The sequence below is a fragment of the Urocitellus parryii genome, chromosome 1 (assembly GCF_045843805.1).
Source record: "Urocitellus parryii isolate mUroPar1 chromosome 1, mUroPar1.hap1, whole genome shotgun sequence".
Taxonomy (NCBI): domain Eukaryota; kingdom Metazoa; phylum Chordata; class Mammalia; order Rodentia; family Sciuridae; genus Urocitellus; species Urocitellus parryii.
The window spans coordinates 174,231,027-174,243,168 of NC_135531.1; the positions used below are offsets into that span (position 1 = coordinate 174,231,027).

Below are 12,142 nucleotides of genomic sequence, written 5' to 3' on the forward strand. Positions count from 1 at the left end.
AATGACATAAAATTGCATGTTTTTAAGGCAATTCTAAAGCGTTTCTTTACCTCCCACTTTTAAGTTTTAGGCAGTTTGATTCTTTACTATTTCTACACTCCCAAAGTGGCAATTCTCATGGAGGAGGGAGCCCATGCCCAAAATATACCTGCGGGGAGTTAGTAGGAAAAGAGACCCTGCTACTGGTGGGATGTGCCGAGCGGCCAACAGGCTGAGACCATTCACTTCCAAGTCCAGCATCAGAATTAAACATTATCTATCCAAAAAGGTAATTCATATAAGATAACCACACATACCCCAAACTGTCTTCCTAATAAAGTCATGCCTCGCCCCCGCCACCCCCACCCCCCGCAAACTCCACCATTTTCATGGCTATTTGGCTGTCTACTGTGCTGGCAACAGAGAGCCAGAATTCCAGGTTTAAGTCCCACCTGTTCCACTTTCTACTTGTGTGACCTCAGGCAAGTTGCTATACCCTTGGCTACTGGCCCTCAGGCCCCTGATCTGTACAGTGAGGTGGATCATGGGAACCTCCATTGGAGGGCTGCTCTTGGTATATGTTAGTCAGCTTTCCGTTAGGTAGCAACAAAGATGATGAACTGAGATCATCAGCTTAGGCAAAGGAAAGGTTTATTTGGGATAACAGTTGTGGAGGTTGCAGACAAGAGTTATGGGCCGATGGATGACAAAGCCACAAATCATGGTAGGGGGGCATGTGTAGGAGCTCCATCTCATAGCCAGGAAGGAAAGAAGAGGGAGGAACAGGCTGAAGTTCACAATCCCCCTTGAGGGCATGCCCTGGGTGACCCAAGACCTCTTTCTTACAAGGCCCGGTTTCTTAAAAATTTCCACTACTTCCTTGTAGTGCCTTGTTAGGAAGCAAGTCTTTACCAGGAGGGCCTCTGACTGATGCTCCAGATTCAAACTATAGCACGGTAGTGAATGAACTAGGATATTGAAACCCTCCGAATAGTGTCTGGAATCCAGGAAAGCCCTTAGATAAACTTATTATTTAATATGAGTGGACTTTTGGCTTTCAGAAGTCAAATGATTATCTAGGACACCCTAATTTGATGACTGCAGTGCAACTGGACAGAGCACATATGTTCCTCCAGTCAAGCCCTCCCGTCTTCTCAGGAAGCTCTTTTTTTTTTTAATGCCCGGATGGCATGCATTATTGAATGCCAGCTTTTTGATGCCAACTTGGCAAATGACCATTTATCCTAAGGGCAGAGCTTCTTCCTCCCTGAGGATGAAGTTGTCCTGGGCACACTGTCAGCCAGGCCACCTCTCCATCAAATCCCATGGACCATCACCTCTGGGAAAAATCAGGCCTGTGCAGTAGGGACTGGATTTATATTCCTTTTTGGGGATTTGGGTTTTAGACAAAGAATTCTAGGATATAAGAAACACACAGTTGAGAGCCATCTCTCTTTGGTCACCGATAAAGTAGTAACAGCTGTGTGTGGTCCTCCTGGCATGAGATATTTTGAACCAAAAAAGTAAATAAAAATCTTTGTGTTGAGTACAAAGTATGAACACTAGCTTTAAAAAAAAGGCTTTGATTTTTAACAGCTCTTTATTCACTGGTGTTGGCATCTAAAATACCTTTTGGAACAATTTTGTCAAAAGTAGTGAAATAATGATTGCCTCTTTTACCATAGGTCTTGTGTATTTGGGGAGTTCAGTGAAATAACCCTTGGCCCCACCAAGACTCTGGGCTGTGGGAGGAGTAAGGAGGAGCCTCCATTTGAATTTAAGCTCAAAGGGATAACTGTCCTTTGGCCAACACCTTAACCCAGCTCCTTTGGGTCTGTGTTGCAGGGATCATGTACCGCAAGTCATGTGCATCGTCAGCGGCCTGTCTCATTGCCTCGGCCGGGTACCAGTCCTTCTGCTCCCCGGGGAAGCTGAACTCAGTGTGCATCAGCTGCTGCAACACCCCTCTTTGCAACGGGCCAAGGCCCAAGAAAAGAGGCAGTTCTGCTTCAGCCCTCAGGCCAGGGCTCCCCACCACCATCCTGCTCCTCAAATTAGCCCTCTTCTTGGCACACTGCTGAAGCTGACAGAGATGCCATCGCTACCTGCATTGTTCTCCTGGCCCTCGTTCTTCCACCTCCCCCACCTCTTCTGAGTTGTCCTTTTATTCTGGGTAGAGAGGGGTGTCTGTTCTCTTTTCGTTCATTTGCAAATAATGAAAGAGCTCCCTGTAAAACACTTTTGTAAGCTCTGAATAAATTCAGTCGGACTGAATTTTCAATGTGTACTCAAGGGAGGGAGAGGTGCAGAAGTGCAGCACCCGGGTTCATGTTAACCAGCCAGGCAAGGCTGGCAGAATCAGCCTTTAGAAGCCGCTAAGGTGGGGCATCTGCCTTCCCAGGGCCGCTAGCTTCCATTCTGTCCCGGATGGGGCACTGTTTATTTTGTGACTTGCTTTCGTGGGGGAAGGGCCAGTTCCCACTCAAGGTTTCCTTGTTTGACATTTCACACTTCATGCTCCTGAAAACCATTCTCGACAGCAGAATTGGCTGGTTTCGTCTCTGGGTTGGGCTGTGGTGACTCCTGACTCAGTTGCTGGGGATCAGACTCAGACTCGGGCTTGGCCTCACTTTGAAAAGTGCTTAAGAAAACCTTGTTAGTTCGCCTTGCAGAAGAACCGCGCTGGGAAGCCAAGAAGATGAGCGGGCTGCGGGCGGAGCGGGCGCTGTCGGTGGTGGAGCGTCCGTGGGCGCGCAGGCGCTTCTCCTGGTTGGCATGCTCGAGGGTCAGGTGGCAGCGCAGCACCTGCCCAAACACCCTGCGGAACTGTTGCGAGGACACGTTGTACAGGAGCGGGTTGACCACCGAACTGAGGTAGAAGAAGGTGTCGGAGAAGGGTAGGAGGATCATGTATGCCTGGAAGTAGGACCTGGTCCAGTTATCCTTGGGCTTGGCTGCAGCCATGATCCTTCGAATCTGGTTTGGCATCCAGCATACTGCTAATGTCACAACGATCAGTCCTGAGGAGGAGAGGGAGAAAGAGAGAGGAAGAGGGGGGAAAAAACAGCATGAGAACAAAAATAAATAAATATAAATAAATAAATAAATAAAAACATAAAATATTTAGCCCCTTGGTTCTGTGCTTACTGGCCAGGAAATGGTACCAATTTTTCAATGTTGTGCTTGACAGCTTCTTTTGCCACTAGCAAGAGAGAATTTAACGCTGTTTCAAGCTCGGGGGAGTTGGCTGTGTTAAAGACCATTAAATGCTTTAGACAGTGTATTTATACCTGTTGATGCCTGTTAATTTTAAGAATGTTTTCATTGTTGCTTGTGTATCCAGGAAACATTTCATGTTGTCCATAAATCTGATTTTGTCTTTTTGTTTTAAAGCAACAGATGTCTGCATATTGTATAGTCATCTTAGATGAAATGATATTTGTATTTTAAAGAAGGTCTGCACAAAGAAGACCCAGTGATGTTTTTAAGTCAAGTGGAAGGAATTTTTTCTCTAATGAAGAAGCATATTTAGCAACACCGATTTTGCATTCAATTCCCAAGGAAGCAAAATCGGGGATAGTCAGTCACTGAGAATGTTTTTTTGGACAAATATGTGCTAGCCATACACACCTATAATTATGATGCTCACATCTGCAACAGCACCTCTGCTTCTTTTCAAACACTTTTAGATAAATCACCTCTTCCACCTTCATGTGGGAAACATTCTCCAAAAACAAAACAAAAAATAAATATATATTCAACTTTTTTTAAGTTCAACCAGGAACGTGCTCACTGACTTTGTAGCTCAGTGTCAGCAGCCCAGAATTCATGGGGCCCTAGCAAAGGGACACCATTCAGTGGCCCCTGCGTGGATCAAATGTTGGCTGCATGAACACCTATTTGCATGTCCACATGCCTGCATAAGATTTATATAATCATTGCTATCTATGATTCTGACAGATACAGAGATGCTATATAGAACACAAATAACTAAAATTGCCGTTATCATGAGAGTTGATCTACAGTGACAAAACAAAACAAAAGGAAGATCAGGGAGTCCGCAGGGCATTTGCTCTCTTTTCTAGAGAAAGTAAGAGCACAGAACATAAGTTCCCATGTAGAGAGCTGATATCTTAAAGTAGTATTTACATTTTCAGGAATGCTTCCTCCCTCTTCTAAATTGGAGTCATAATCATAAGAAAAATCCATTCACATTTTCAAACCTTCTGATTTTTCTAGGGGAGTGATGGTCAGCAGTGATTACTTCTTGCCTATGATTGATGGCAAATATTATTAATAAATGTTCCAGGAAAATAGCCATGTGCCCATGCCCTGCCTGACCATACTGCACACACTTGCCTGACCATCCCTTGCACGGAAATATCTACCCTAAGGACAAGTCCTCCACAAAGCCTGTCTATCAGCAACAAGGGCCTAGAAAACTCAGCTCTCTTGTTAATTTCCAAGTGTTCTTCCTGTTAGACCTCAGCCTAGCTTTGAAATATAAACCAATTTGCTTATTTCTTCTCTTTGAATTTGCTACCCTGAGAACAGTCAGTAAATCTAAAAATAAAAATAGGCAAAGAAACATATTGATCAGATGAAAAGGCAAAAAAAAAAAAGTACCATCTTAAGTCAAGAGTATATTCTGAATCACCTAGTTACAGCTGCTAGGTGAGAACAAAAAAGTCAACATTTTTCTGATTTAAAAAAAAAAAAAACACTTGCATAAGAAACAGGGAGCTTTTTTCATGACCTTGAGGAGCATGGATGCTTCTAGCCACCTGTGCTATCACACATTAGTTCTTGAGTTTCTGCTCCTTGTGTTCATCCCATGCAGTTCTGAGTGAGTAGTTCCTCCCATCTCATTGTGAGGGAGCTAGGAAGCTTCCCGTACCCGGGGAAGCTATGTATCTTCACAAAGTTTTACAGTTTTTTTCTCTTCCCTGTCACTGTATTTCACAAAACAACTACATGTTATTTCTGAGAATATGGAAATTGAATGCATGGTTTTAGATAGGTTAGGTTGTTCTTCTGGTGGCAGAATCTAGGAAGGAGATGAGAAGCACCTTGTCCTTACCAGAGACTGAACATTGCACAGCTTTTAAAATCAACAGGCAAGAACCAGGAGAAAGAAGGCAGGGAGTGGGGAGTTGGGCAAGGGGTAAGAAGTTAAAAAAATGCTTCTCTTCTTCCCTGTTTGTTTCTCCTTTTCTTGATCTTTTGCTCACACAACCCTTATTCTGTTAGTTTCCCATATGCACTTGTCTGGTCTCAACTGTCCTTGACAAATCACCCCATCAAAAGAAGCAGAGTTGAGTAAAAGGCAAGACCTAGCATCCAGGCAGAAGAAAAGGAACAGGGGCAGACCAAGTACTGTATCTTGCTTTGCAGTTTTAGCTGGGATAAAATTCTTTCCCTGAAATTGAAATGAGTTAGTAAGTGGGGAAAGAGCTCAGTCTGAATAAGTAGCAGAAAATAGGGAACCAGATCAGAGATTCTCAATGATAAGAAAAAGAAAGGAGAATTCATCTTTCTGGGGATAGAAATAGGTAGACGTGACAGCAAGTACAAACCTGAAGATCAAGCCACACAAGGATCTGAATTAGAAATGAACCAGAATTTTAAAATTATGCATCTGACAGGTCTTGAGATGCAACCAGGAATAATGCTGAATAGTTACTGAGTTTTCTCCATGCCAGTTTCTGTACTGAACACTCTACTTATTTGTTATGTGTTTCTCCTGACATCAACCTGGTGAATTCTGACCAGGGAGGTCAAAACAGCAATTCATTTAACAAATGAGAAAGTTTATGCTCAGAGGAGGTCAGCTGCCCAAATGTTACAGCCAGGACATGGGCTTGCCAGGTTCCAAAATCCACAATATCTATTTTTCTCTCAAAACACAATGTTGTCAGCTTGAAAACTACAGAAGTAAAGCCAAAAAGTAAACCTTAACTAGATTCTAGCATGTAAAATGAACATGGAGCTGCTCTGCCCACTGAAAATATATAATGTAAGCCATATATTTGATTTAAAAATTTCAAGTAGTCACATTCAAAAAGTAGAGGTAGCTGAAATCAATTTTAATAATGTCCCCTAATTAAATGCACACTTAATTGAATTTTACATGTAATTTCAACATGTAATCAATATAAAAATTATTGATGAGGTGTTTTTACATTCATTTTTCATACTATGCCTACAAAACTCAGTGTGACTTTTATTTTCATCATACATCTTAATGGGGTCCAGACGCATATGGCTAGTGACTCCTGTATGGACAGTAAAAATGAAAATAATTCTTCCTAGACTCTCCCCAAGGTGTCAAGCCTCCCTATTTCGTCTTTTTCCCATTCCCCTAGATGCAGTTTTCCTGGCTATATATATATATATTTTTGTCTAACCACAGAAGCTCCAAGGAATCTCCTATGTAGCCTTTATTTGCAATAATGTATATATTTTTGGTTTATCAAGTCTTCTCATATAAAGCTGTCCACAGAAGAGAGCTCCAAATTATTTAAAGTCTAATTCTGAAAATACAAAGATGTAATTTTCATTTCTCACGCTAAACTTTGTCTAACCATTCTGAAATTGTGCCAGCTACCTGGCAGAACTGTTAGAATATTCTTTCCCCACCTCAACTGGAGGTGGGAAAAAATGACTGGTACCTTTCTTTCTGTGTTTTGAAATATAATTTTGTTCTAGAGAAAATGGAGCATTGGGCACTCAGGTACAGTCAATGACAAATGTGAGACATGTACCCAAGGATGATGTAATAGAGGTTAGCCTCTCCAGAAAAGGAAGCCAAACTAGTCCCCTTGTAAAATTTGTCATTTTAATAATGACAGGTAATTGCTCACTTTTGCATCTGAAGAAAAAAAATGTTCATTATTTGAGATGAAACACTGTTGAGAATAAATACCATGCCCAAAGGTAACTTTCTATTCTGGCTATTTGCAATTGATTCAACTCTAGTCCCAGTTACTCTGTAGCTAAGACAAAGCTTTAAAGTCTTATTCATGCCTTAATAGAGAGTATTAAAGATTTGACTAAATTTATGTTTGATTGCAATCATTTGGATATGTATATTACACTTGGAAAAAATCTATAATGCTTTGGTCTGTGTAGTGTAATATGCAACCCACTGTTAAATAACATGAGTGTGAATTTGAATGAAGATCTGTGATCTGAACTCACTCATGTACAGCAGGTAAACTGTTTTAACTAAATTATTGATAGATCTGCATTACTGTTCCAGACAACCTTGCATACTGAGTTATGAAATACCTTCATATTTTATCTGTTTTCTTCCGCAAACAGTACTTCCATTTTTCCTCTTTGATCACTACACTGAAATGACAAGAGCCATTTGATGATGACACAGATTCATCCTCAGCAGAGTGATGTTGTTTAAAAAACAGAGGGAAGCAGACATCCAACAACATTCTGCACAGTAGCCTGACATTTCAACAGCATTTGAGTCAGCCTGCTTGGTTTAATTTTCAGAAGTGCCGGAGGTTCTGCAGCCTGGGATATAGCATCCCTGATATATCTGACGCCGTGCTTTGTTTTCTCCCCTCTAAACATTAAAGAGAAGGTAACTATTTATGTGTTCCCCAGATTTTTTTTCTTAAAGACTCAGAGAATGGAAGAGTAGGAAGAGAACTTACAGAGAAGGAAATCTGAGGCCAAGGAATTTACCCAAGACCTCCATGGGTCAGGGAAGCAGAATTCCTTTACCCTGCAGTGCTGATCCCAACTGGACGCTAGCCCAGGTTGCCAAGTGAGGCTATTATTTTTTTACTATAGTTCCCTCCATTCCTTATTTTCGGCTCAAGTGCTGACCATTCACAGCATGGGATGCAGAGAGGCAGGTCTATGCCACATCTCCTCTCAATATCTTAATTCAGCTTTAGAACTAGGTCCTCACAAAATAGGCATTTGGAAAAATTCTCAAGTACACGAGCCCCTCTCAAAGGATGAAGCCCCAGTCCGAGGTAGTTGGAGAGTGTTTAAAAAGCAAAAAGTGACTTTAGGTCATGACCTGGTACCCTGACTACAAGGATTCCACCTATCTATCCATCCATCCATTCATATCCATTAATTGACCTATCATTCATCCACTCATGAGTCCATTTTTACCTATCATCTATCTTCTACCTATCCTCTCATCCATGCATTTATTTTACAGAAGTATCTACTAAAAATAGGTTATTTAGCTAGTTCTAAGCAGAAAAGATCTGAAAACTTGATCTCTCCTTCAATAAAGGTAGCTTATATGATTTAAATAAATCCCAACGATTTGCTCTTCTACCTGGTATTGGAGTCACAGTTCACTAAAATATAAGAGCTTTGAGGGGACAATTGGGACAAAGTGGATGATTTGAGATTTCGGTGATGATTACGGCTGCTCTTTCCTTTTCCTGCCTATTTCTACCCATATGTTCCAGTTCTCTCTAACTCTGGTTATAATTAGTAGGAATTAAACCCTCCCTTTGGACTTTATTGATTCAGAAAATATCTTTTAATTGGCTGTGGTCTATTACAGACCTTGTCCTAGGTAAAGATGGTATGAAGCTGAGGAGAGCAGGGCAGCTGCAGCAGGTTTGCTAAGGACCATGAGAACAGTCTTAGCCAAGCAATTTGCTGACCTTCCCCCAGAAGGAGAGTAAGATCTGGAAAGGGCAAAGACACAGCATAGCATGGGACAGAAGGAAGTGATGGCACCCTACCTCTTGAGAGCTGCCCTGCTCAAGGTGGCTGCGGCAAAATCCTGGGGGGAGACGATGGGAAACTAGCATGGTTAGAGAACACTCCATCAGGGTTTGTGGACAATAAATTAACTGGCATATAGTAGGGTGAGGAACATCTGCTGTCAACTGACATTTAAATAGCAATTGCCAGTGGAAAGTAAGCATATGGTTAGTTGAATGAAGAGCCAGGAAAAGAGAAATACATTCAATAAAAGGTTTTAATGCTTTCTCAATTTATACATTAGTGTTTGCCAATCTGCTTCTGCAAACCAGTTGAGACCTTGCTCTCACTCACTGACCTTGTCTGACCCAAGAAACCCAAATAGAGCACCAACCTAGACTTAGATTCTAATCTCAAAGACCGTGGTTCTTTTTCAAAGAGCAACAGCAGTATCAGCACCACTTGGGAACATAACTAGAAATGCAGATTTTCAGGCCCCAACCCAGAGGTACACAATTAGGGACTTTGGGAGTGGAGTTCTGTGATCAGGAGTGAACAAGTTCTCCAGACGATAATGGTGCTTGCTCCAGCTGGAGAAAACAGTCTGAGAGAAGCATAAATTGAGGTGAAGCCCGTGTCAGTGAGCATGGGCCCAATCACTGTCTCCTGTTTGCCTTTGGGGAATCATATTTTAATAAGTATCTGTGGTCTGAACTGACAATAATTAAGAATTGCCTCCCTCTGGTTCCTCTTCCTTATGACCACCCTGCTAGGTCCCCTCCTTTCTGAAAAGCCAGCTCTCCTTTTTGGTCCTGTTTCATATCTTCTTTCTCCCTCTGTATCCCTTTCCTCCTATCTTCTCATTTCCCCCCATTCCTTTCCTCTTTCACTTCCATGGGTCTCTCTTTTTACATGTTTCTCCAGTATGTTAAGCAATGGCACCTCCCTTTCTCTCTGGTCTGCTTTTCCTCCCTTTCCACTCCTCCATGTTTTCCAAGAACCACAAAGCAAGCCACATGCAACCTTGTCAGCTCATACCTCTCCTTTTCCATTATTTTTCTCAGATGGGCTTGAGAAGATGACTGAATCAGCTGCAGAATAGCCAGCAGCTGGATGCCAGGGAGTGCTTCACACTCATTGCTAATTTTGCCAAAGTAAAGTAGAGAGGCTATAGATTCAGCTCAAATGGGATGTAGCTAGACATGAACTGAGGTGCACTCACCACTGAGAGCCCCCTCTAGACCCCATGTCTTCTGACTCTGCTAAGATTTTCTTGGACAACTTGCAGTGACTTCTAAGCTTAGTGACCCTTGTCTCAACAAATCTGCCTCCTTGTCCCCTTTCTTATTGAGAAATTTTCTTTAGAAGATAGAAGAGCTGTTGGGGTTTGGTTTCCAAAGAAGGGCACAGGCCACAGCTTTAAAATGATGTAAATGCCACAGATGGCTGCTTCTGTCTACAAAGACAGATGGTTTGATGTCCCATCCTTGCCCCAGCAATTTGATGGAGCCCAGGAACAAATTCTCTCCTCAGTGTGACTCCATCCACCATGCGGAGGCCAGAGACCTCTGAAATGTGGCACAGAAGCAGATTCCAAATGGCCCACAATTTGATAACCATTACATCCTCATTATGCTCTACAAGCTTCAGTACAAGAAGAAAACTATAAATCGCTACAGTAACAAATATATATTTCTAAAATAAGCCCTCCTGTCTAGGAGCTGTATGACAGCCACTTGCACTCAAAGTAAATAGCATTTAGGGTCGTCATTGTGGTTTAGTGCCTATGTTCCTTTATGATGCATGGAAAATGAACAACTGGAATCCATTAAATAAATATTTTTCTATGTGGATCTCAACTGTCTGTGGCTGGTGTGACTTTCTATGCAAACACCCTGCTCTAAATGCTCTGATAGTAAAACCCTCAAGTGTGGTATAGCTACATAGGCCCATAGCTATTTCTCAGCATGGCAGGTGAAGCCACAGGCTTTTTACCTGTGGCACACAGTATGGCAGTGGGTGGTGGTAACGGGGACATGATGCACCCCATATCTTCCAGGGAGCTGTGGACCATGCAATAGGGAAAGTCCCAGCTGGGGCCTCTCCCACCACCCAGCACTAGGCATACCAGGTTAACACTGATTAACAGCTGAAAGTCTGCACTTTCTAATAGAATTGAATTCCTTGTATTAGAGAATATTAGAGAATTAAAATCATAGAAACATGGTAGTGAAAAGACCTGAGATTAGTGTATACTGGTGAGCCAGCAAAATTCCCAGAGATATGTGATAAGGTGACCAAATTCACACAGCCTGGGAGTCCAAACATAGAGTCTCTCAGTCTAGTGATATTTGCCCTCTGCATGCTCCCAGAGCAAGCCATATTGCAGAAGTAGCCTCTGCATTTCAAGAGTGTCAAGATAAGTTTGTTCCTGCAGATCCTACTCCCTCCTCATCTTTTTTTCCTGAGGTTCTCATTGGGCCTAAGAGAATCAGTGATAAATGTCTATGACTGAGGCAGAGGAACCCTTCCTTTCTACATGGGTGAGGTCCCCTGCAAGACCAGGCAAGAGCACAGAGTCAGAGCTTCCTTCCTGGAGGCCTCTTCTGCAGCCCAGGAGAGGGAACCAGTCTCTTAAAGGTGGGGTATAGGAGGTATTGTTGACTTATATGATCCAAAAGATAAAGCAAGATAGCAGCTACCACTTCATGCTACTGCTATGGAATTAGCAATAAGAATTAAAGGTGGCTTCTTCCTTCCCTTTTCTAAATATGGGTGCATTAAACAGCCAGTTTGTGACATTTATTTCTCACAGTCTGCATGCTGAATGTCCAAGATCAAGGTACTAGAAGATTCAATGCCTGGTGCAGGATCTCTGAGAGACACAGGAGAGATGGAAAGAGAGAGAAAGAGATCTTATAAGGCCACCAATGCTATTGGATTAGATTTCCACCCTTATGATCTCATCTAACCTTAATTATCCACATCCAAATATGGTTATATTTTGTGTTAAGGTTTCAACCTACAAATTTGGAGGAAACATAATTCAGAGTATGGGGTTTCACACCCCTAGGATTTCTATATACCAGTCTCCATAACTTTATACCATCCAGTCTCTCTGGTCTCAGGCCTCTGCACATGCTGATTCTCTACCTGGACCACACCCTCCTCATCTGTTCTTCCTCATTCTCTTTTTCTTTCTCCCTCCTGTCAGCCCCAGCTGCCCATTCTTTATCCAGCTCTTAGTCTGGAAGTTTCTGTTTATTATTGCCTCTGGGAATCCTTCCTTGTCTACACAAATCTACGGCAAGTTCTCTACCATGAGTTCAATAAGACCTCTCTCCCGACTCATCCTCATAGCACTACAGTTTAAACTAGACCATACACTCCATGAGGGCAGAACTCTGTCTTCACTGTTGTAGTCTCAGCACATTGCACTATAGCTGAGAAATAATAAGCTTCATTC

The 12,142-nt window shown here is 42.3% G+C and overlaps 2 protein-coding genes across 3 annotated transcripts in view; one reads left to right on the forward strand and one right to left on the reverse strand.

The window, feature by feature from the left end:
- Lypd1 (LY6/PLAUR domain containing 1) overlaps window positions 1–2,196 on the forward strand; it is a 29,090-nt gene extending 26,894 nt beyond the window's left edge. For both annotated transcript variants that reach the window (XM_026409431.2, XM_026409432.2), the window contains one exon: window positions 1,825–2,196. In XM_026409431.2, the coding sequence (XP_026265216.1) occupies window positions 1,825–2,060 (236 nt within the window). In that variant the 3' untranslated portion in view covers window positions 2,061–2,196. The remainder of the gene's footprint in view (window positions 1–1,824) is intronic.
- Window positions 2,197–2,484: 288 nt separating this feature from the next.
- Gpr39 (G protein-coupled receptor 39) overlaps window positions 2,485–12,142 on the reverse strand; it is a 195,148-nt gene continuing 185,490 nt past the window's right edge. Inside the window, exon 2 of the mRNA XM_077798163.1 lies at window positions 2,485–2,999. Within this exon, the coding sequence (XP_077654289.1) occupies window positions 2,485–2,999 (515 nt within the window). The remainder of the gene's footprint in view (window positions 3,000–12,142) is intronic.